This window comes from Corvus cornix, chromosome 4, assembly GCF_000738735.6.
Source record: "Corvus cornix cornix isolate S_Up_H32 chromosome 4, ASM73873v5, whole genome shotgun sequence".
Lineage (NCBI taxonomy): Eukaryota > Metazoa > Chordata > Aves > Passeriformes > Corvidae > Corvus > Corvus cornix.
In genome coordinates, this window is record NC_046334.1 from 14,918,317 (window position 1) to 14,944,001 (window position 25,685).

Here is a 25,685-nt window from a genome sequence, read left to right on the forward strand (position 1 = left end):
TTGTCTAGTTCGAATTTTTTTAGGAATCCTCAGTCATGGGATTTTTAAAAACTGGTCATAGTAAACTTTTATTTCCCTTATTTGCAATGTTTTTTTATTACATCTGTTTATTGTTTTCCCTAAAAGGGCTAGTGGATGCATTATACTTGCTATTTCCCATGTGTTACCAATTTTGTCCATAGTTGTGGATCCAAGATGGGACAGAGGCAAGAGTGGTGGGGACTTTTGTTGTTTAGGGGGTCTTTTTTATGCTGTGGGTTTTTTTCCCCCTCTAGCTTTAATGTATGGATCTGATAGATGAGACAACCACCCCGTTTTTATTTGTCCTTCTGTTTTAGGCTTCATTTACATTAGAATCTGCTTATTTCAAGAAAGAGTAAAAACCCTATTAATTGGAGTAATTGGCTTGAAACTGACCCAGTAGTTGTCTGATTTTGTTTTTGTTTTCTGGCGGAAGAAAAGTAAGGCAAATAACTCTTCTATTTTTGTGATTTATCTACAGTTTAGACATTTGTTTTTTAGAAAACATCGGTCAAGGAATGTGCTGCCAGTTAATTAAAGAAATAAGACTCTACTTCTGTCCTAATTTATTAATTCCCTCTTCTGTCCAAAACAAAGCAGCTAGAGTAGGCAGAATCAGTGACTGAGGTAAGAACAACAGTCTGGGATTCTTTTCCTTCGTGTAATCCTGCCAAAGGCACACCTTCAGGCCTTCCTCTGGGTTGGGGGACCCTGACTATGTTTTATATTTCTCATAGGTGAGGCATTGTAAACACACAGATTATGCATATCTCATGAAGAGCTCATTTAGATTATGGCTGATGCTGTGCTGGTTGACCTGTTACCAACATGGTTTTGGTTATCACTGTTAGCCTGGATGATGGCTCAGAAGGGTGAGGAGGCAGTGGCTCCTAGCAGCATGTGCTGTCACTGAGGGTGAGCTCATATGGGGTAGGGAGAGAAAGGGAAAGGTGGACAGAAGAAAGGAGGGGAACTCAATTCGTTCTGGATCTGTCACTTCATAGGCTCAGTCATGTTGGAAAAGATGTTTGAGATCATTGAGTCCAATCCATGACCAAACACCCCCTTATCAACCAGGCCACAGCACTGAGTGCCACGTCCAGTCTTCCTTAACACCTTCAGGGATTGTGACTCCACCACCTCCCTGGGCAGCCCATTCCAATGTCTAATCACTCTTTCTGGAAGAAATTCTTCTTGATGACCAACCTGAACTTCCCTTGGCGTAGTTTGGGAGTATTTCCTCTTGTCCTGTCGCTGGCTGCCAGGGACAGGAGACTGACCCCCACATGGCTACAGCCTCCTGTCAGGGAGTTGTAGAGAGTGATAGTGACCCCTGAGCCTCCTTTTCTCCATGCTGAACACCCCCAACAAGCTCCCTCAGCCACTTATAAAACTTGTGCTCCAGACCATTCAGCAGCTCTGTTGCCTTCTCTGGACTCACTCCAGCCCCTCAGTTTTCTTCCTGAATTGAGGGGCCAAGAACTGGACTACCACTAAACTATTTAAACTTTGACATGATCTACCTCGAATTTTCTGGTCCTCTGAGCTATTAGAACTTGTCTTCTCTTAGTAGGGTTTGAGGATGCCCTGGAATGAAGAGCATAGAGGCACCACCTTACACCTGCCCTTGGATTTGGTCAAACTGACTGCTGACTTTTGGCTTGGTGATAAGAGGATTTTAAAAAAATGCTAATTTCTTCCAAAAGCCCTCCTTTTGATCCTTTTTCTTGTGGTAGGATGATCCAATAAGCATCTGCCACTGCATACCATAGCACCTAACTCTTGAAGTAAGTTCCTTGTTTAAGTCTGTGATATTACATGAATTCTGTTACAGAGATTCTGTTTGTTTATGGATGCTTTTGCCATGGTGTATGGTTGCAAACTTACACTGATCCATGTGAGTTAAATATCACCTCTATTTTAAATGGTGAAAGTGTGTAGGCTCACCCAGCCTGTAGTGCTTCCTCTACCTGGCTCGTTTTGTGCTCTGGTTCATGGCAGAGACAAGGCTGGGTCCACAGGTTAATGGTTGTTCTCAGTGGGTCATCTTTACCTCTTTACTCAGACTCATGCTTCCTTTATTTTCTGGGACAAATTTGAATTATTACCTTTTTGAAATGAATAAATTTAAAAGACTTTTTCTTTCCTCAATGTTCTCTGAAAGTTCAGGCAGACTGCTCTCTCTCGGTTGCACTCAGATCCTGGTGGAGTTATTTTTCATATCAGCATAGCAGGTGGAGTGGCATGTTGTAAAAGCAAAGGACAGCAGAAGGTAATTCAGCAGAGAAGGTTTGGATTTTTTTTTTTTTTTTTGGTGACCATTCATCACCCCAGGTCAAACCCCAGAATAGACTGAGGCCAGGATAAAAAAGATAGATAGAATTTTTTTGTTAGTACCTAGGTAAAGTTAAGACTGGCTTGAGAGTTTTAACGTTTCATATTTCTGCTTTGTCTTTTCTTAAGAAAAAAAGAATAAAAGCAATTCCTTGTGCTGGTAGAAGTGTCTATAGGTCATGTTAAAAATTAGATATAAGGTAAGGCAATTTCTGAAGTGAGTAGCACTAATGTGTATGTGCACATTGCTTATGTGTGCACTCATTATACCACTTGCCTTAGTCCTGTTCTTTGGTAACGGCTTGCCAACCAACAAGGAGGAAAATCAAACAACTCTGAAATAGAAATTGAAAAGATGTGTTGTGGTACAGGGTAATACAGTAGCTTGAAAAATTATTAGAACACCCCCAAAGACAAACACAAAACAAAAATTGAACTGTGTGGAAATGAACAAAGGCTCAAAGTAGCAAATTTAAGTGTCGAGTTCTGATAAAGACGGCAATTGTACCTCATATTTTAGAGTTTGGGTCTCTGGGAGATGGTGAGCACTCCATGGTGGGATCAGGAATTTGGTTTCTCTAGGAATTTTGGGGGAATTGCTGAGAAGGAGAGTATCTGAGGAAAAAAGCCAGAAAAGTGAGGGGCCTTGAGAGTAAGAAGTAAGAAGCTATGGAGGAGAAAGTAGACCAAGACTTTAAGCAGTAAATGTTGCCAGATTTTGTTGGGGACAATGCTCTGTCTTTTGTGTTTGCAAAGACAGAAGTTTAGGGAGGTGGGAAAGATGTAAACTCGCCAAAGTTAAAGGCACTCAAGGAATCATCTGCTGTGTGTTACTGGGAATTTGAAGTGACGTTTCAGTCAAGAAAAGGTCTCGAGGCAGGGAAGGAAGTATCTCTTCATGGTTAAACATAAAAAAAGTTATAAGAATATTTACTTGAAAAATAATGCAACTTCTTTAGCCTTCTGCTTGTCATGCATCTGCCCATGAATTTATGTTGGCTGGGCTTGGAAGTATTGTTTAAGAGCTGCTCCGGTTTTATCCTTTTAATCAAACACAGTGCAGAGGATCTACTACTGTCAAAGGGTATCAGAAAGACCCTTCAAGAACAGCGCTGCTCAGTGTGTAAATTTTAAGCAGCCCCCCAAAGTCTCCTTACTTTCCTCTGAGGCTGTACAGCTGCTTAGATGGAGTATTTGAAAGGAATATTTTAAACTTACTCTTTCTTTCTATGGATATAGCACTTGGAACAGTGCAGAGCTGTTTTCTGAAAATCCCTCAGTTCTCATTCTTAACATACCAACTTTTAGGACCTAAGAATTTGCTACATTTTCCCTTTTACTCCGCTTTAGGTTTTCTATCTTCCTATTCCTCATCTCTTGTCTCTCTACCATGCTCTAAAAACTTCACATGTCGTATCCATGGGCTTTGCCAAATTTGCCCTTACATGAAATGGTGTTTTAAACTTCCACCAAGCTTATAGAAGACCTACAAACCAATGACCAGGGAAGTGCTTTTAGGAGGAGTAGAGGAAAAAAAGTGAGAGGATCTTCTCTTGAGCTTTGGTACATGCATTTTTTATGTTTCAAAACTCCCTTTGTAGAAAAGGTGCAGAAGTTTGTTTGCCACTTGAAGCACCTTTGAGCACAGTGTGATGTGTCTGCTTCCAGTACCTGCTCTAGCATTTCTCAGGTTATGGTTTCTTCCTGTTACTAGCTGCTCCAGGATTATATATTACACTAAGTCTTACTTCTTTCCTTCTCTTGACAGCTGCAAATCAAAAAGAGCCCTTGACTCCTAATTTTAAAGTGAAGGAGGAGCCTAAGGATGAAGAAGCTGCAAGTTCAGCTGTGTCTCAGTCCAGCTATGTGTTCAGCCAAGAATCTGAAGCCTCAGCTCCAAACATCCCCGAAGAGAAACTCAAGCCACAAGAAGCACAGGCAAATGTGATGAGGCAGGACATGTCAGTCAAGGCAGCATCTGAGCTCCTCATGAAGCTCTCAGGTAGATATTTAATAATATTGAATTTCTTAATTATTTTTTTGTGTATGCTGGCAGGGTTGCCTTGCAGAAGGTAAGTTCAGCTTTAGTAGTAAGCTAAAGAACAACTGAAAAGGCCTGTCTGCACAGTGTCGTGTACATGGAACATCTCCGTTTGGCCTGTAGCCACAGTATCTAATTATCTCTGCTCTGATTTTCATATCAATAACTATGGAATAAGTCAAAAGAAATGATGCCTTAAAGCTTTGAGGTGCCATAATTTTGAAAATGTACAAAACCACGTTAATACCAATTTATTCACGTGTCACTTTATTAACATCATAAGAAAGTGTCTGTACTTTACTGCATCTGACATAGCTTTATAAAATATGGCTTTTAAAGCCTTTTGTTTTTTTCTGACAATATATTGTATTCAAAATTTCAAGATACACTGGTAAAAAAAATTATCTAAACTCAGCCAGCTTTCTGCATTTAGCAAGACCACTTGAACTTGCCTACATTGATTCAATGATAGATTCTTCTGCCAGACAAGGAGACAGTGTACACACACAGGTAATGTTAAAGCTGAAGGGAGTCAAATAAAAATGTATATTCTGCTAATTATGATTTGGCTACCTGTCAGAATTGAGGTTTAAGAGAAAGTAAAAGGGTTGAATTCTTCCCACTGGGATCAGGTGAAGTAAATGATGAAAAGGCTTTGAACTTCTAACAGACCAATTTTAGGATCAAGACATGAAAGTCAGTGTGGCAGGCTGGGTTTTGTACTTCTGTACCTGAACTGGATCTGATAGATTTTAAGTCTTCTCCAAAACTGGACAAGACTTTTTTTTAATTATGCCAAAGTCATGCAAGAAGTGCTGGTGGGAATACTTAAAGTTTAGTAACTTCTGAGATCCCTGTCAAACCTACCTGCAATCATTTGTCGATTGGATGCTCTCAACCTTGAATTTGAGCTCAGATTTGTACCTGAAAGACTTGAGTTGACTAGGATTTCCCCCATAAAACATGTAATTAATTCACTCCTGTTCATGCCTCCACACTATAATTGCAGAAGAATTTGAATCATTGATTTGCAAGCCTTCCATGTTAGTGGTGTAAAAAGTGCTTTCCAAGTACAAAAGCTGATCAGAGCAGCAGTTTCCAGATTTTTCCCAGACTCCCAAATACTAAATATTTGGTTATTGGTGTAGTTCACTGTTACTGCTGGTAACTGGTTTGAGTGGGGTGTTTTGGTAGCAAAAGTTTGCAGCCTAATGAATGCTAAGCTGTGACTATTTTTCTTGGTACATATAAATTTATGTAACTATAAGGAAAGAGCTCCGTAATTTAATGTTTTGTCAAGTACTTCAGAGACACAAGTGGTCTGGATTGTCAGTCTGGAGCTCAGCACAAGCAGGATGTTTTTAAATTGTTTTATTGCTGACTATTATGTTAGAATATTTGTGCCTTAAATACCTGTTTATATGAGAGAAATCCTTCATGTATAAAATCTTCGTCAAGTCTTCAGCTTGTGTTGGGACCTCCCAGGCTTTAAAGACTGTAGTAAGAAATATACCAGTGTAACATTTCTCTTACAAGCTCTTAGGAACTGAGCAGTTTTTGCTGACAGTGGTCTTTTTGGCTAATCCATAGATTAGGAGGTGAAGAGTGACTAGGATTTATGAAGTCGGTGTTCCTGCCGTCAGTATTCTGTCATCAGCCAGGGGGTGGGGTTACACCCAGTTTGTCACAGACAGTTTTCAACTTGCACTTCCCTGAATTACCATCTAAGGCAGAAACTGTAGAGGAAAACACTAGAGGAAAACTGAGATACGGTTTAATATAGGACAACTACAAGGGGAAGATTTAAGATGAATGGCTTCTTTAGTGGGTTTTTGGGGTTTTTTTTAATCTTTATCTGGTAGAATACTCCCAGATCACTGGGACTTCCCAACCTACTGTAAGCAATTCTGTAGCCTGGTTTTGGTGACTTAGACCTTACTTAAACAATTAAGCCACTTCTTCATAGAATCATAGAAGGGACCTTAAAGGTGACAGAATCATTTAGGCTGGAAAAGACCACCAAGATCATTGGCTTCAACCATTGACTGATCACCACCTTGTCCTGGGCCACAGCACTGTGTGCCACGTCCAGTCATTTCTTGAACACCTCTAGGGATGGTGACTTCACCACCTCCCTGGGCAGCCCGTGCCAATGCTTGGCAACCCTTTCTGTGAAGGAATTCTTCCTGATGTCCAGCCCGAACCTCCCCTCCTGCAGCTTGAGGCCATTTCCTCTTGTCCTGTTGCTGGTTGCTTAGGAGAAGAGACTTCCCCGGCTACAACCTCCTTTCAGGGAGTTATAGATTACAATCAACTGGTTCCAGCCCCTCTGCCATGGGCAGGGACATCTTCCACTAGAACACATTGCTCAGAGCTTCATTCAATATGGCCTTGAACACTTCTAGGGATGGGGCATCCACATTTCTTCCTGAGCTACTTCTTCAGATTAAAGGGAAAACAAGAACAAACTTCCTCCTTTTTCATGCTACTGGAAAGAAACAAAAAAAATGGAATGAGTATATCTTGATGTTTTACTCTTTGTGGGAAATCGTCAGTCAAGTGCCCTTGTTAGATTTGATATATTTTATTATTGGGTTTGAGTCAAGTCCTTCCAGACTCTTTATATTCTTGGTTAGGACTGAATGGATTGTGTTCTTGCTTTGTTATTTTCCCTTTCTTCTGCGTAATACTAATCACCAAAACCTGCACCACATACAAATTCAGCAAGGGATTTCCAACATAATAGTATTGTGCTCCCTGCATTCCTGACATACGTGCTGCTGTTATCCTGAGCAAGAATATTGCTGATTGTTTCAGCCTCGTGGGTGGGAGCCTCTTGGGATTTGGGCATAGACCTTGCTATCTCCTTCCATGTGAAGGATAAACTGGTTTATATTTTTCACTGGGAAACCTCTTTTCCCAAAACGAGGTGCTAATGTTGCCAGCTCTTAGCTGTACAGGGTAGTGGAAGGCCTTTCCAGCTCTGGAGCCTGGTTTGGTCTGGTACGCACTGTAAGGTAGGTTTACTCCAAATCACCAGCCCCTTGTCAGGCCCCATTTGTCAGCCACTCAGAAATGGCTCTAGAGCTAGGAAAAGTTAGAATAATAAACATCTTCTGCTGTGGTAGAACATTAACAGAACGTTTGTTAGTTGCCATTGTAGAAGCAGATGGACAGAAACAAGAGAAAATCACACACAGCTACTTTAGTTCTACAAGACAAGGCTCTCTCTTTCAAGCTGGCGGGCTGCTGGGACGCTTGCTTCTAGCAACAAGACCAGTGTGAGATCAGGCCCACACATGACTTTGGTGGAACTGGACCTTTTACACCAGTTCTCTCTCTCCCATGTTCCCCTGGGATTCAGTTCATAGGCGTGATACCTACTCACTCTTCTTCCAAAGGATTATCCAGGCTAAGAGGGCTCATGTCTCTTGGGCCTGTCTAGGCAGAACCCACTTCCATCCAAATGGTGAGGACAAATCTTCCTAACAATCAAACTGCTATTTCAGAATAAATCAAATGCCCATTTGAAAGAAATGGTGCTTGGGAGTTACCAGGCAAAGTTCAAGCAGACTTTCAACCTCCAGTTTACAGAAGAAAATAAAATTCGCGCCATGATATGTATGAGTGCACAAAGGTGAGGTGGGAATTCTGTCCATTGCTAAGTTTTGACTGAGACTAGATCCAGTGGTGAGCAAACAGATTTGAGGAGATAGTGGAGTGGGGCAAACTGCTGTCATCTCTGTTTGGAAGGGTGCCATCCCTGCAAGATTTTACATTCCCATTCAATATTGCACAAAATCAGTTAGAATAACTGTTTTTTACATTCTTACAAGTTCTCTTTTGTGGAAAAGCTAATTTATTTCTCAAAATATTTAATTAAGTGGTGCCCTCAATGATTCCTGATCAGTTTCATACACTCAGTCTTATAAATTGAAAGGTAGGTTTCAGAGAAGATTGAAATTGAAAATAAATATTTGCATTTACATGCCAATTTTAGAGCTGAAAAACTCATTTTCTGCTGAAATAGTCGTGCTGCTGATATGTTTGGGGCACATATTAGCTTTTAGAAGCATACAGTGTTCTGGCTTCTTGTCTGAAAATGAATGCATAGGTGGAGGAGTATAATTTCTATCCCAGCTACTAGCACTTTTCAAGTAATGTTTTACCCAGGGATATTAGTATGTCCTAGAAATGTTGTCTGAATCACATTTACCTTTATTTCAGATGTATCCTCTTCTTGAAATGTGTTCATTTTGGATGTCAGCAGTAACTGAGGGTGTTTTCCTCCTCTCTTTTTCAGTGGGTCAGTTCCCCATGTACTGCACACCTCCTTGTTATCCCAAGCAAATGTGTGACCTTTGTGCTGTTTGGTTCCTTTGGATTTTTTATTCTTCAATCCTCGGGTCACACAGTGTTCTCTTGTAACACACCAGTACCAACAAAGTGTCTTAATTTTGGGTTATCTGCACATGCAATTAGTGCATACTTCATGACCTCAGCACACAAAGTGAGGTGTTGCTCTGTTCCAAAAGCATTCCTGATCAACTCCATTTATTGTCACCTAATTATATGATAGTTCCTCTTTTGGAACAACTGGTTATTACAGGGGAGGGGTGTGATGGGTTTTTTGGCATTTTTTGATGAAGCCTTTATCCACTTAGAAATGTTTATGGTAATTTTGTATATCGTGCCTTGTAGTTAATTTTTTTGACACTGTATTATACGTTTAATTGAAATCACATGGGTTAGAACAACAATTTTAAAAGAGTAAAACGAGGGGAAAAGACTGATAGTACAATTCTAGCATATGGTAAAGGCCAGAACTAACCTTGCTGCATATTTCTTTTCCACAACATTGTGGACTGCTTTGGGTAGTGCCTGTGTGGAGTTAGGCTGCTCTTTGGAGATCCCTGTTGCTGGTACCTCGTGAGAGTCCCTGCACCTGGACTGATTGCAGGAGAGCTGTCAAGGCCTTGATAAAGGGCAGAGGAGGCAAAATACAGGGAAGTCTGTTGTTCCTTGGTGCTTCTGTAGGAGCCCAGAACGTAAGTGGTGAAGTGTGTGATCTGAAATAAGACTTTGTGGGAACTAGAGAAATGGCAAACCACGGCAAGTCACATAGCCAGATTATACCCCGCTACTAGCCAAGTGGGTGTTTTGGGTTTTTATTTTAACCAGGTTCTTCAAGCAGGGTCTTGCAGGTAAGCACCACCATCCTGCCATTTAAATGGAAGGAGCAGCAGATGTCTATCACAACTCTAATTAGTCTGTTGCTTTAATTTGCTCCATTTCTTTTCCTTGGCTCTCATTTCTGTGAAGCAGCTTGTAGTTGCAAAATTCTGTAACATGGGAGTTCAGAGGTTCCACTTTTAAAAATATGAGCCATTTCATGATTTTTTTTTTTAATGCAGGATCCTGTTACATTGATTCATTGACGTTGTCTTATATAAAACAGCAGTTTGTAAAAAGTACTAGCAAAATAAAGCATCAAGCACAGTGCCCTGGGGAACATCAGATGTTCTTGTTGTGTCTCTGTAGCAGAACCTTCAGGGCTCGCCAACTGTTCCCTACCTCTGAGGTTTTATTTAAGCTGTTTTAGGGCATGTTTATTTCTAGCAAATCAGAACAATTAGCATAACAAAACGCCTGATTCTCTGTGCTGAAAGCTTTTGAAGTTGGTACAAGTTGACCCACTAGTTACCCCTGTCTGCTTCACTGGGGAGACTGGTACATCAGTCCAATTTATGAGACATATGGGAAAGGCTTTCTTTTCTAAGTTGATTCATAAAGTTGATTTGTAAAGCTGATGGACATTTCAGCAAATATGAGCAACTTAGAATTTTAGTCACAGAGTGGAGTTTTAAAGAAAATGGTGGGAAGAAACATGAATGATTTAACAAGTGTTCATTTGATTTTGGCAATGCAAGGTTATTGGACAGCTGTTGTATCAGCAAAAGCAATAATTACTTCATGACTTGTGTTTTTTATGAAATATATCCACTTACCTTTGACTTCTATCTCAAATAAGGGGAAAAGCAGAGTGTGCTGCATTAGGAAGGGTATGTTCAGTGTCCCCTCCAGAGCATGTGAGTGCTGCCTGGAATCACAAAGTGGTCTGGGATGGAAGGGACCTTTAAAGGTCATCCAGTCCAGCCCCTCAGCAATGACCAGGGACATCTTCAACACACTCAGGTTGCTCAGAGCCCCTGACCTTGAACATTTCCAGGAATGGGCCATTTACCACCTCTCTGGGCAACCTGTTCCCATGTTTCACCACTCATATTGTAAAAAAAGTCTTCCCTTATATATAGTCTGAATGTACCCTCTTTTAATTTACAACCACTGCCTCTTGTCGTATCACAACAGGCTAAACAGTCTGTCCTCACCTTACAAATCAGCTTTGAGTAATGAAAGGTTGCTGTAAGGTTTCCCTGGACCATTCCCTTCTCCAGGCTGAACAAGCCCAGCTCTGTCGGCCTGTCTCCACAGGGAGAGTGTTCCAAATCTTCTGATCAGGTCCATCAGGTCATGGCTTCCCTCTGCTGAGAGGCATCAAGGGAACTGAGCCTGTTCAGTCTGGCACAGGGGAACTGAAGGCCGATCTAATTGCAGCCTGCACCTACTTGAAGGAAACTTGGGAAAGTGGTGGAGTTAGCCTCTTCTCCCTGGTGGCAGATGGTAAAGGAAGGGGTGCCAGCTGCAGCTTGGGAAGTTTGGAGTAGACACTAAGAAAAATTTCTAGTGCTGCATTAGAACAAGTGTTCCCTTCCTTTTGAAAGTTTTGCAAGATAAACCCACAGCTGGCCTGGTGCCGAAGGTTCAGGAAATAATTTTGTTTGGAGGGAACCTCCAGGGTCATTTATTCCAGACCTTTGCTCAAAGCAGATCCAATAAGGGCAGGCTGCTGAGGGTCTCACCAAGTTTTGAATGTATTCAGGGATGGAAAACCGAACCTCTCTCAGCAACGTGTGTCAGTATTTCACCATCCTGATGGGAATACTTTTTCCTGTATGTATAAACAGAATTCCCCATGTTCCAACTTGTCTGTTGACTCATCACTGTGTATTTCTGAGAGAAGTCTGACTTTAGCTTCTCTACACCTTCCCTTTATTCCTTAGAGAGCTGTCAACAGCAACAAAGTGTCCCCTTAGTGTTGTTTTCTTGAGGCTGAACAAATCCAGTTTTTGCAGCTGTTCTCCTCTTCTGTCTTGTAGCAGCCCTCTGACAGCCTTGGTTGCCTTCTGAATGTGCTCTGGGATGTCAGTGTCTGTCCTGTACTGGGGAGCCCCAGATAGGGCACAATACCCTAAATGCAGCCTCGTAAATGCAGAACAGAGGGTAAGAATCTCCTCCCTCTGCCTGATGGCTGCAGATCTGATAAAGTGGCCCAAAATATGGTTGGCCTGGGATGCCACAAGGGCATTTTGCTGACTTGTGCTCAGTGGGGACTGGATTGCGATAGCCTCAATTTTCAGAGATTGAATATGGTCTTTCTAGAACTTGCCAGCCTCTGTCCTAGGCTGGAGAGAGGTGTTGCCTAAGGCTAAATTTCAGAAGTACTCTTACTACTACATCTTATTGAGGTGACACTGTCAGGCCTTCAGGGGTAAATGTTGTACCCTGAGCTTTTAGGTAGCACAAGTATTGTTGTATGTTTCTGCTATTCTAGGTTTGGGGGGCTTTTTTTAGCACATATCACTACTTCGTGGTTCTTTGCACTTGTGAATGCCAGAGAACCTGAAAACTGGAAGAAATTGCTTCCTCCTGGAACAAGCCTGTCCAGTACTCTATTTCTCATATCTGATGTGGAAAATCGTCTCACTCTATGTGAATGGGATGACATTAATTAAGGCTTTCATAGATTAGATGATTAAAAGTTACACTGCTCTGTAAAGAAACAGCATCTCTGTTGGTTGATAAAGTACATCCATGTGTAAAATAATTTTCCCTGTTTTCTCTTATTTTGTTAAGGTGTTTCTGTATCACAAAGTTAATGGCAGAAAAAGACATATTAGGTGACTTAGTTCATCTTTTGCCACATGTGTCTCAGCACTGCTGTGCTGTTATTCGGAGCCTCACCCAGGTTAGCTTTGAATGAATAGCAGGCCATATTTTGGAGATCACAGTCTGGATACTTCTGAGCTACTTGAGTCTTTTTAGCCCACGGATTTTTGTTGTACTATTATAAAAATCTGACCTGAAGAAAAAAACGTGACTCTCGTATTAACTTCATATTCTGATACATTGCAGATTATTTAACCAGCTCATCTACTAGGTCTGCTATAAAAGTCAAAGATAAAATGATTTTCATTATTTGAACCGGGAGACCTTTTTGTGTACCTGTACTTGACTTGAAAAGCTTTAGCTGCACTATAACTGTGTGAGATACCTATGTAAAGAAATAAGGGCTATCACCTTGCTCTGCAATGAACAGCACAGAAGGGAAAATAATCTTCAAGAAGCTGGAGTTTGACTGCCTATGTGGTGAGACAGGTATGGGCATAACCTTAATTGCAGTGTTTTGCCAGTACAAGATCTAGCACAGCGGGGTTTTATGCCTGTGATTGCTGCTTGTGGGACAGACTGTGACTGTGTTTCCCTTTCATTAGCTCTTGTAAAATTATCAGAAACCCTCCTTCAGTCTTCTCTTTGTGTGTTTGCTTTGGGGATTTAGAGTATGACAGAATTCACATTTGGCAGGGACATTCTGTCAGATCAAAAGTGTGCAGCTGGGAAGATAAAGGTCAAAGGAAATGATCAAATATGTAGATTTAGTTAGGGCAATTGGAGTGCTTGCTGATGGTGAGGGAGAGAAGGTCACTGGTATTGCTTGACTCTTGCGTTAGTTGGGGTCCTATCAGTTTCTCTGATACAAAAGCATTTGCAGGACAGGGAATTAAACTGTGTGGAGCAGGAACAGAAATAGAAAGAATATTTTAAAAGCAGAGAGAGCAGCAAAGGTCAGCCTGACTCTGCACCTAAATTTGGCAGCTGGGTGCAGTGCTCAGTCTGTCAGACATCTGAAGAAGTCATTTGTTTGCGGAATTACCTGAGCAAGCTTTTGATTGACAGTGTTACCTGATGCGTTCCTTTGCTGCTCTGTGTTCACTTTCAATGCACAGCATGCTATTTTTACACTTTTAAACACAGATGCAAGGTTCTGTGGTTTTATAATAAGAGAGTAATGGAAGCTTTAAACAAAAAAAAAAAAAGAAAAATCTTCTTAACAGGACAAAAAAGAAAGGCATTATGATATTTCTAACCAGTCTTCAGCTGAGAATTCACTATAAAAACTTCTGAAGTCTGAGATGTATCTGTGGGTAGTAGATGGTAAAGATTTTTATCAATGTTTATATGTGTCTTTTAAAGGTCAAGAAATGTCATAAGAAAAGATTGAAAGCACTTCATGTAAATTGTTTCTGGAACATATCCAAGTGGCTTTTATCTCCTGGCTTCAATTTTTTTTTTTTTTAAGAGCTGTAGGAAGTAAAGCCACTTTTTCTCTACTCCAGGAATGTGGAGAGAGGGAAAACCCAAGGTAATGAAAAAGGACTTGGTGACACATACCAGTTTAATTTTAGGCAGAATGCTTATGCCTTCACAATAAAGGGATTCTGTTAATCTTTTGCGGGAGACAACAGCATGACACCAAACAGCTGAGGAGGTTGAAAACATTTCTGGGGATAACCAAACCATGTTTTGGTGCTTCTGAGATCCACTGTAATATTGGGTAATTGAAAACAGAAGGCCTGAAACTTTTCCACTTGGAATAAAATCGGTGAAGACGACACACTCACACGTGAGTTACAGAGGATGGGGAAAACAGAGAGAGCAGCAAAACATTTTGTTGCACCAATTCCTTACCTGGGTGTCCCTTCTGGTATTTAACTCTGTTCATGCATTTATTTATATTCTTGGTTCTCCAGGCATATTGCCTTTTTTAGGCTGCCTGTTTCTGGAGTTTCTGGTCAGCATCCAGCCAGCAGGAGCAACACCTCATTGGGCAGCTCTGCCATGATACCAATGCCCTTTCAGGAGTGCTCTGAATGAAAATTCATCAGGGGAAAAAAAAATCATCTTTCTCTGAAATGAAATTGAGAATAAATTCTACAGGTCTTCAACTTCTCTTTTCATAGCAGAAAGTCTGAAACAAAAGGGCTGTATAGGTATGTGGAGTGTGGTAAACAAATTACCTTGGAGCCTTGATTTTGAGATTTCAGGGCATTTTTTCTGAGGAAAAAATTATCACTTACCTTGCAGCCAAACCAAAGCATTCAGCAGCTTCCAAGGAATCCCAAGTGTAGAAAATGAACTAGCAATTGGCTTCTAGACTATGGTTTTGTTTGCTAGACCTGTAATGCTGGAGAGGAAGGCAAGGAGGGGAGGATATGGACTTGACAAAACTGGTCATCAAGGTTAATGGACCTTGTAATGTATGAGGGAATATCTGTCAGCCTTGAGAAAAACATGAGCCCCAGAATACTCCTCTCATCCTGAAAGCTTGTGCAGGTGTAACAAGCAGGTTCTTCATACGGTTGTCTGGAATTTTCCACAAAAGCCAAAGAGAGTGGAAGAGGAAAAGATGAGGTTTCCTCCTTTGCCCCTATCCCCATGCTGATAATTCTGACTGTTGGTGCTGGTACTTCTGCTGATACAGAGTAACTTCGAGTTGTGAGAGACCTTCAGTGCCCACCTTAGGAGAGCTGAAGTGTAGCTTCAACTCCATTTACTAAATAGAAACAAAGCTTCGCTTACTGGTGTGTTATCACACATTCAGTATTCATAGAAAGTGATGTAACTCTCATATTTGCAAATATGCAACTGTTTTCTGCTCTCTAGTTTGAAAAATTATTTTCAAGAGCATGCTTCTATTTATGACAGCCAGAAGAATACTGAGGCTGTCAGCTGCTTGATTTCCTTCCCATTTGCAGGGATGCGGTACACAAATTATAACTTGGTAATTGTGATTTCTGCTTTGAGCACTCTGAAAAATTGCAGCCTAATTAAATAATTATGGTGCTTGTTTATTTTTTTTTAAAATACATATTTGCAGCTGAGAGTTTCAAGGAAAACCAGACGGTAAAGATAAAGGAAGAACCGATGGAGGTTGACATCCATGACTCGCAGGCTTCGGTGTCACCCAGCCAGCCCAGCCAAAATGTTGGCTACAGCACTTTATTGGGGCGAGACATCAGCGAGCGCATCCAGAAGGCACCTGAAGGCCGTGTGCTCCCAGAGAGAAATCTCTTCAGCCAGGACATATCAGTGAAGATGGCGTCTGAACTGCTCTTCCAGCTATCAGGTAAATCCAGTGCAATTGCTCCATAGCTGGAGTTAAAGAACAAAATGAGATTTTTTTGTATAACCCCAAAGTTCTATGAAACTGTGAGATCACCAGGGCTGAAAAATAATAGGAGTTAGAACCTTCCTACCCTCACACTTGAAACACAGAGGCCTTGCCAAATGTCTCCCATAGTTTGCATATGCTTTAAAGCACTGTGGCAGCCAGGTCAGGTTCACAGTATTTCAACTGAGTTGGAAAAGCCAGAGTTCAGCTCCTGTATTTTTGAAAGCTAATTAAATAATTTGTGACGACTGGTTTGATCCCTGTAGAGGGGAATCTGCAGATGGCAGTTCCTGGCCTAAGTGGCCAGTGGCTGCAGGATGCAGCACTCCTGGGGTTGCACTGCCCACTTCCCTTGGCAAAGGAGGTGAACCTCATCTGTCATTCATACAAAGGCACTGGAACCAGCACTGTTCAATGAACACTTGCACTGCACACTCTGCATGGAGCACTGACGTGTGGAGCTGAAAAAACTTGTTGGGTGTCAGTTTAAATAAAGTCATGCCCATTCTCTAATCATGCTGGAACCATTTACCCTAAATTACCCTGGCTTATGCTGTTACCTGAAAGCATTAAAATAGTTTTGCTGAATAAAATCTGATAGACATCATATGACATATGCTAATCACAAAAACCCGCGTGTGTTCCTCTGCAGAAAAGGTGAGCAAAGAGCACAACCACAATAAAGATAACACCATCAGAACTACAGCCAGGTAAGTACAGCCCATGGTTACCTGCAAAACTGCACTGTAAATAGCATTGCTTCCTCTTGCCTTGTGAACTCAAACCTGCCTATGTCCTGCAAATGTGACCTGATAGTACAAATGTAAGATATTTCCATGAGTAATGGAGCCCATGTCTGAAAAGCTACAAATATGGATTTGATTGCTTAGGGTTTGTAAGACAAAAACCTTTTGGGCCAAAATGACTGTTCTCCTCTGATCAAGTATTCACACATCATTTTAAGAATTACTTATTCTATTTTTTTTCAACAAAAAATGAAACTTAAACTGCACGGTACATGCAGTGCTTGCTTGAGGGAAGACCAGGCTGCCAACGGGATTTTAAGACATGGACCAATGTAAGAAGAGGTGATTTCTATTGTCTTCTGTCAAACTAGATTTCCTTAGAAAAAAATTCAGTCTAGTATTTCTGTCATCTCAATACATTCTAGAGATGAATTTTTAAAAGTCAGACTGTAGGACAGTGCTAACAAAACATTTGTTAAAGATTACAGTTACGTTATGATGATAATTTAAATTAGCCAGGAATTAAAAACGTCATCCTATTGTAGCCTGTGCTGTTAAAGAAATGTGCACTTTACAGTTCTGGGGTTGGGAGCAAGCCCACAAGGTGTTTACATATCCATGAGCAGCAAGGTGAGGTGTCCCTGTGGGAAGATTTAAAGATCTTAGACAGTTAAGTGCTGGTAGCTGTAATTGGTAAAGACTTAGGAGCCCTTGGTAGGGTAGGAGGAGTAGGCAGGAACTGTTGAGGATACATTTATTCCCTACCTGAAAGTTATTGTGGGTGGGTTGGAGACTGAGCACACTGAAGTGATGAAGAGTTCGTTCAAAGATACAGTAAGAGCTTCTTGCCTCTGCAGCCCCTTTACAGAAGTTCTTGGTGCTAAATTAAAACAGCTTTGCCCAGACAGAATGGAAAAGCATTTCAGTTGCAAAGAAAACATTTCTAAAATATATTGTACTTAAATTTCTAGGCCTGTCCTACTCATTCATGGTAGCTGCAATAAATAACTTGTTTTTAATAAACTGACCAGCTCAGTAAATGTACATTAGGGACTTTTTAATGTTACAAGTTGAAAGATAATTCAATTGAGCTTTTAGCTTCTGGTTACAGTGAATGCTTCCCATATTTGCTAGTGCGGGAATTTGTCGGATATGCAGCCTGCACGCCTTTCTGTGCTACTTAAAGCACATAAGCCTGAGATACAAACAGAGATCAATGCACATATTGTCCAACTACTCATTAACCATCCAGGGTGCACTGCAGGGAGGGGCTGGCAAATAGTTGAAAATAGATTTCAGTGTCTCATAATGTTACCAGCAGGACTGGTGTGAGAATCCAGAGCTACTTTTGGATCTATCAAAGATAATTCCAATTGGAAAGGTTGAGGACAGTTCAAAGATAACTTGCCCTTTTTCTGACTGCCAACTTTTAAGAGGGTAGCGCAGTTGGCTGTTGTCAAACTTGTGTTGAGCTTTACTGAGATGTCCTTAGAGTGGCTGCCACCCATCCGGGCATGAAATGCTGAGTGCCTGGTTCAGTTTTTCTGGGTGCTTTTCTTATCTTGCCTATTTATCAACAGAAGAAGACATGAATAAGGAGAGCTTCTTAAGAGGGGAAGTGAGTCAGTCTACTAAATCCTGTGAGTTCAAGCCACTTGAAAACCTTGCCAAAAAAAACCTAACCCACCCCAAACTAAATAAACAGCTGGAAGCCTTTACTGGTAAGGTATGACGCCTTCTCAAAAATAGAATGTGATGGAGCAGCCAGTGGAGGATAGAGGCACTTGGACTGCATTAAGAAAACATGTGGTGTTGCAGTTTGGCTCACCAGCCCACATCTGGAGTAATGACAGAAAGGCATTTGAATCACAATTGCTGTGTGAAATGTGCTGACAGCTGCAGAGAGCCAAGGTGAGGTCAGTGTTGTCCACCTGTGAGCAGCTGGGGAGCACAAAGATTTAGCTGTGTCACTGGTGAGGCTGAAATCAGCAAACCCCAGCAAGATGGGGTACACAAGCACTTTTTGCTCTCTTATTCCTTATTAACATTTCTAACTGTCACCTCTCTGTTGCTGTTCCTCCTGTGAGTATTCCTGGACTTTGCCAGCATATACTTCCATATGACTTTGCTTAAGCAGCTGGAACTGGCAAGGATTCCTCACAGTTCACTGGCTGAGTGAGATGGTAGAGCCTGCCATCTGTGATAAGAAGACAGAAAGTGGAGAAGCGAGTGATCTGGAAGTGAGTACGCCAGCGTAAGATGCCAAGATAAGTTTCTTTCATCTAGAGAACTGTGTAGCCATGAAACTGGAAAAGTGCAGCCAGAGGAAAAATAAAAGATATCCTAAAGCTTAATCTTCATCAGAAAGGACTTTGCACAGTGATTGAGGACAATGTGTGTCATTTCTTACTATGAAGCAGGAGCTCCTCCCTCTGTATTTTGCACTGGGAATCGGAGGACGTACCTGCTGAAATAGAAGTAATAGGGCCACCACTGAAGAGACTCAGCTGCCATTCTAGAGGAAGGCAGAAAAGATGTATCCAAGGATGGTTCTGCAATTCACAGAGGCCAGTGGTGGAGAGGGAAATCCTTGGGATATGATATGATGCGGCCCTCAACAGCACCCTGCTCGTGATCTATGGCCTAACCCGAAACAGATAAGCTCTGCACCATCCGTTTTGCTTAGAACCAGCAAAGAGCAGTGTCCCAGTGACTGAATCTGAGGCACAAACAGGAAGGCCAACATGGAAACCCGAGTGGATTACAAGATTTTGAAGAATTACAATAGTACTAAAACATTTTTTATTGACGTTTTTCTTTCAAATCATTATTAAACCAGTGAGAGGAATGTTGCAATAAATCGTGCCGTATTTTTATACAGTGTCAGTCTGTTTCGTATTATGTCACCCCTGAGTGGGAGTGTGAGTCTTGGAAGAAGTTAAGTTTCACACATGTGGGTTGGAGCTGTTTTGGTTTATCCTGGTCACTTGTTTTCTGGAGTATCCTGCATTGTTCAGCTATTGGCATTCACCAAACTGCTCAGGTTTGGGGCAAATTCACGCCTTCCCCTTCAGCACACCCTAATGTTGACTGCTTATGGATGTGTTCAAACTTTTGTAGAAATACCAAAATATCCCATTAACTGTCACATATGGAACAGCACAGAATGAATAATGTCTAATAGGAAAGTAAAACAATGTGGTTGCCAAAAGAGTTTCACAATCACGTTAACTAATTATCAACAAGTTTCCCTGAGGCAGAAGAGATCTGACTAAGAATACAAGTGACTTGGTGGAGACACCTGGTTCACTCTCTGCAGAAAAACTGCACGAGGGAAAACTCAGGCAAGTGATGTCTTTTGGACAGAAACTTTGGGTATCTGGACTGGTGAGGTCAGCTTGGTGCAGCTGATATATACTTGGAGTCTGGACTACCCACTGTGCAACACCTTGTAAGACCTCATAGCAGGTCCTTTATCCTGAAAAGATTTGTGGATTTTATTACTGGTTAAGAACAGGCTGCAGAAATGGTCTGGCCTCCTGTCCTGGACCTTTAAAACACCTACTGCACACCAGCCTGTTAAGGATTCTCAATCTGGGAGAGATCAGATTTAAAGTAATTCTCACTTTGCTTAGAAGAAATTGATAGTTTGTATGCAGATGGAATACATTTCCTTAGAAAACACTTTTCCAAGCAAGACTGTAGTTTTCCATTTTGAATTTTCTTATGTACCTCTTGCTGATATCTGTCTGTATGTCAAGGAATGCTTGTTCCTGTTATGATCTTTAACTGAGCAGAAAACAAATACTTTGACAGAGATGCCATTTCACTATTGAAATTGACTTTTTTCTGCCTGTTAATTAAAGCAAAATATTCTTTTTGGAATCATGTAGCTGATAATTTTTGTGCTTAATACTCTTTGGGATGCACCCGCTCAATTTATGAATTGTTTCCTGCTTTAAAAATCAAATTTGTGGAGTTAACTTTATTCATGAAAGGCCATGTCAGAATAGAACTAGTCAGCATCTTAACCTAATATTTGAAAAGTTAACGATAACTACTGTATGCTTCAGATTATTAAATAATAATATTTTTTACCTTTCCTGATTGCCTTCTCCAGATATGACCATAGAATATACATTTTTGAAGTGTTAATTTTAATGATCCATATTGTATTGTGATGTAGCAAATGTAAGATGTTGAAATGTAGGTAAAAGCCTTTTCTGAGGTCTTCAGTTTTTACTCTGAAATGCAATTTTACCAAAGCGTGCTGCCTCATGGTCTGTCTATTTTCCAGCATGAATTCTGTAAGTGAAACAGGTTTCTTAATAAGATGGTATTTCTTACAATATTCAGATGTTGGGGTCAAAATTCGTATTTACTTCTTCTTCTGTTAACTGCTCTTTTCCTTTAAAAAAGGCATCTTGTTTTTTCCTGTAGCCCTTTCTTTTCTGAAGACACATTTAGACAATCACCATTCACTTCTAACTCAAAAGATCTCCTGCCCAATGAAACTACTCTTCATGGAAGGACGTCTGCACCAGGTCAGATACCTTTTTTCTTTCACTATTTCCAGCTAATAGATATTTTAAAAATTTTTCTTACTGTAAACTCCACCACGTGACCTCTTGAAATATTGTTTGCTTCATCAAAAGGCAGCTATTTCTCCATTATAATAAGTGCTTATTATTTAGAAGAAAAAGAGAAAAGTTAAATACTGCTGAAGCATTTGTGTTAATAGTCTTTAGGCTGCTATTTCTATGAATTGTGCAATAGTCTACAGCAGATGAAATTTAGCAATATGAAGAGAGGTGAGGGGGTTTTTTGTGTGTGTGTGCCTGCCACTGTACTGATGCTGAATTACTGTCTGCTGTTGCCCTGTTCCTGGCTGTTTCCATCTCCATCTCCTGGAGTACAGATGAAATGTTTGCAGAACATGTACCGGCTGTCTGAGCTTGGCAATACAATTTTCCTGCCTTTAACAGTACTTTAGAACCTTTCTGGAAGGCTGTGGAGTTCTTCAAATGTACTGAAAGGCCTCAGTAGCTGCAGGTGCCTTCCCACTGATTTTCTGAACTAGTTGACAGGCATTTTATGTCCAGATATAGCTTGGGTTATATTCTGCATTAAAATGGAAAATACAGGCATGTAATAACACTATTCAAGGTCGCACTGAACACATGCAAAAACTTGATATGTACCTTCACTGTCCTGCTGCAAAATAACTCGTTTGCTAGTTCACTCTATCTGTTCTTAAATTAATAGCTCTGGGGTTCTAAAGGTCAGTAATTACACAGTCAGCTGTAGGGGGGGTTGTTCACCTTTTCTTAGCAATCAATAAACTTTTGGGCACGTTACTGCTAATTTTCAGCTATAGACTGTCATTTAATTTACAACTTAACAGACCCTTCATTTTTTTTAATGCTTGAATAGTCATTTGACAGCTTGTGAAGTGGCAGATGAGGGTAAGAGCTAGATGCTGTCTAAGGGTAAATATGCATAGCAAGAAGGAAAAAAATTGTAGCATAAGGACAAGGGTCTCCACAGCTGGGCACAGACACACTTCTGCAAGGAAGCAGTGGATTCTGTACCTCTGGGTGAGGAGAACCAGATCAGGTGTGGTGCTTTTAAGTGTTAAAATGTAAACGAGGTTAGTACTCTCAATCCTGGCTTTTGACCTTGGCATAACATGGAATATTCATATGCCCAGATGAAAGATGGGAATTCACAGACTCCTCAGGCAGGGCTCGATACCTCAGAGGACACAGCCTCTAGCAGCAAGACACTTACATCACACCAAGATAAATGCATAAGAATTTTAATTCTCTCTAAGACTTCTCTTTAAGTGAGGCCACTAGAAGTGTGGGTGAGGCCACTAGAAGTGGGTTAGGTCATCCTATAGGGTTAGAATGGCTTCTGAGGGAACTGGGTTTTTGTATGTTTGTGCTGCTCTGTGATCTGTTTTGTGGAACCTTGATTGCTCTGTGTATTATAATACATATTGCTCTGTGGTTATAAGACTCTTATATATAATAGTAGCACATATACTACTAAAATTTTAAAATGCCAGTTTCTGCTGTGTTTTTATTTTTGGAACAACTCTTATCATTCCAAATATGTTGGTTTTTTTCTCAGCTTCATAACAAATTCTTGGGCCTGAAGTGCAACTTCACAGTAGCACCAAGAATGTGATTTAAATTTGTAATCAATTACAGATATTATATTCATGTAAAAACCAGCAGAATGCCCACAGGTAAATTTCTTAACTAGTTTCAACCTTGCAAGAAGAAATATCCTATGTAGTGCTATGGATAGCTCTGAAAACACTTTGTTCCTTTATGCTGCTCTTTGAAGGGATAGAAACAAACCATTGTGGAAGGCCTACAGAAAGTGTTACAGAAAACGCTATGGAAATGCATATGTGGTCTCCCACATAAAAATGCTTTCACTTGAGATTTGGTTTGGGTTACTCTATCCCTGAAACAGGACAGTAAGAAGTAGAAAAGAGAAACATGAGAAAATGATAGGGAATTCCCAGTCCAGGGCCCTGGTGGGACCCCATGTATGCAGTTGCCTCTTTTCAAGTGAGCACCAAAACGGGTGGCTGCGTCCCCAGACTCCTGCCAACTTTCTGTCTGCAGACTTTTTGGCACCCTAGCTGCAGAGGAATTGGGAAAAGTGACAGGAACATAGGACAGTAAGATATTTCGTGTGTCAAATTCAATTCTTTTCTATACTAGGTAACATTATGCAATCTTATTCGTTACCTTATTCGTTATCTTAAACCCCATCATCATCATCATCATTATTTGTATGAGGATGCTGTTTCAGAAGCTCATCCCTTTTGAAGAATTGGGACCACTCTCTTTCTATCCTGAATTTATTCACAGCAAGTTCTACTTTTGTTGTTTCACAAGTGCAGTCCTTCAACTTCAGTAATTCTTCTCCCTTGTGATGTTCACCATCTGATGTGCCATCTTACATTCCTCTAATCCTGCCTCTCATTTTGGAAAAGTGAGCCAGCCAGTGTCTTTTAGTCTCTTTTAGTACAATAGGGTTTCCATTTCCTAGCCTTCTTCTGCCTCTGTTTAGGGGCATTAATTTCTGCAAATATGAGTAGTCAGAACTATATGTGCTCTTTTATAGGAGGCTTTGCCCCTGACTTTTTCAGCAGCCTGCAATCTTCTGAGTCCATGTTGGAAATGCCTCTCCTGATTAATCACAGCCTTTGTAACTAGAACATGCTGGTGTCTCTCTTGCTAGTCAAATAGTAACTTGTTTTTCTTTTCCTTTATAATTTCAGCTGGTGATTTCAGCATGCAACAGAAATTCTTGTTCCTACACTCTTAGGCATATGACCTTGTAATTTGAATTGTTTCACTTGTTATTCTAGCTCTCAAGATAATTTCTTTAGTACTCTGAAATTTCTGCATATTGATATTGCTTTCATTAATGCAATTCTGGTTTGTTTGTGGGCTTTTGTGTGTGTGTGTTGAAGCTGTTAAAGAGGATTTTTAAGTACAACGGGTCCAAAGTTCAGTCCTTGAGACTTAGGCTTCGTGGCCCCCTCAGTGCAAACCACTTCACTTTATAGCCAGTTTATAAGAAAACTGCAAAATCAGGTATATAAGTGGAAGAGCACTCTCTGTAGGGCATTGAGTAGATAAGATCCCCAAGGAGTATGAAATAATTAGGAAAGAATATTAAAAGATGTGTGAAATCAATGCACTGATCAGGGCATTCAGTGGAGGGGGAAAAAACCCTAAATAAATAATGGTATTGTGATGGATTTGGTCTGAAAAAAGGGTGGAGTGTTCCTGATCAGCAGCAGTATCAAGACAGGAGAGTTGATTCTCGTGTGGAAGCTTTTAATTTCAGTATCCAAGGAAATAACAATGAAATCTCCAACAGCTGTCAGAAAGGGACTCATCAGACCCACAGAAGTCATGGTATCTCCCTGATAATCTATGGTGAATTCCTAATACTCTGAGAAGGGAAGACAGGAGTTTCCTAGAGTGTATAGTTCAAATTTACTGGTTATTTTTGGAGAATTGCTTTTCTTACTTTTTAAGGTATTTTTTATGTTAATAACCATATTATTGTATTGCACTTTTCTGTATTAGTCTTACTGTCCAAATAACTTCATTTTTACTCAAAAATGGAAATAAAATAGTTTTGATGCCCACATCAACCAAACACACTTCGCTCAAAAATTACCATGGTATCAAAGTAATATCTAAAACAAAGTCATATCCAAAAAAATTCAATAATTTCAACTGCCCCCTATGAGAATGTAGCCTCTTTTAATCTAGCAAAAGGTAGGGAGAAGAAATTAAAGTTTTTATTTCAGTCACTTTAAAAGAGGACATTTTCATCTTCTGTTTAAGATTCTTCTTTTGACAGAATAGTTTAGTTTTATGTCAGATTATATAGTTCAGTTCAGATCACTGGATAAATTAAAAACTTGATTGTATGCTGCTGTTCCTGACCCTTAGTCTTTAATGTGCTTTAATAGTTTTCCACCATCTCATTGACTCCTTCTGTAAATCAGACCTGCCTTCATGGAAGCCAGATGAGTGATATTCACTATTCCTTTTCTGGATGTTTCATTGATATTGGTGAAAACACCAGCCATGGCTTTTTGGTAGTATTTTTTTCTCCATGTATATCTGTCTGTAGTATAATAATATTTCATTATTTTCTCTCCTGTTCACCAAGGGTGTGGTATTCTCCTTCATTTGCATTGACAGTGCCAAATATTGAAAGAATCCCATCTCTAGAGGATCAAATTTTTTTTAAAATGTATCTTTTTGTGAGACTTTAGTACTACTTGCAACAGTGTAATTCTGATCGTGGTAAATGACTTTCACATGGCTAAAATAAACTTTTGGAACTGGAGGATGTAGGTCTGAGGGAGTTGTAGGCCAGGAATAGCCCTGTCTTTTTAAATTTTGCCACAGCTAAATTTACTGGTTGTTGGTTTGTTTCAGTGAAATAAAGCCAGTAAAGCTTCTGTGCTCCAGTACCTTTTTGAAATGCATCAGAGCCTCTTCTGCCATGTGTGTCCACACTCTGTACTGACCTGTAAGATGACAGACAGGCAGTGCCTCCTCTTCAGGATTGTCCAGAATCAGTTGCATGGTGCTTAGTTCAGTAGAAATTTGGAAACACAGTGCAAAAACTTTATATTTTG

General features: G+C 40.4%; 1 protein-coding gene across 5 annotated transcripts in view; it reads left to right on the forward strand.

The window, feature by feature from the left end:
- The window catches only part of ZNF827 (zinc finger protein 827), a 100,630-nt gene that overhangs the window by 46,680 nt on the left and 28,265 nt on the right, over positions 1–25,685 (forward strand). For all 5 annotated transcript variants that reach the window (XR_005601757.1, XM_039550850.1, XM_039550851.1 and 2 more), the window contains exons 5-8: positions 4,124–4,357; positions 15,453–15,701; positions 16,399–16,456; positions 20,933–21,036. Coding sequence is in view for 4 of the 5 variants with exons in the window: in XM_039550850.1 (XP_039406784.1) it covers positions 4,124–4,357; positions 15,453–15,701; positions 16,399–16,456; positions 20,933–21,036 (645 nt within the window). In the remaining variant the exon portion in view is untranslated. The remainder of the gene's footprint in view (positions 1–4,123; positions 4,358–15,452; positions 15,702–16,398; positions 16,457–20,932; positions 21,037–25,685) is intronic.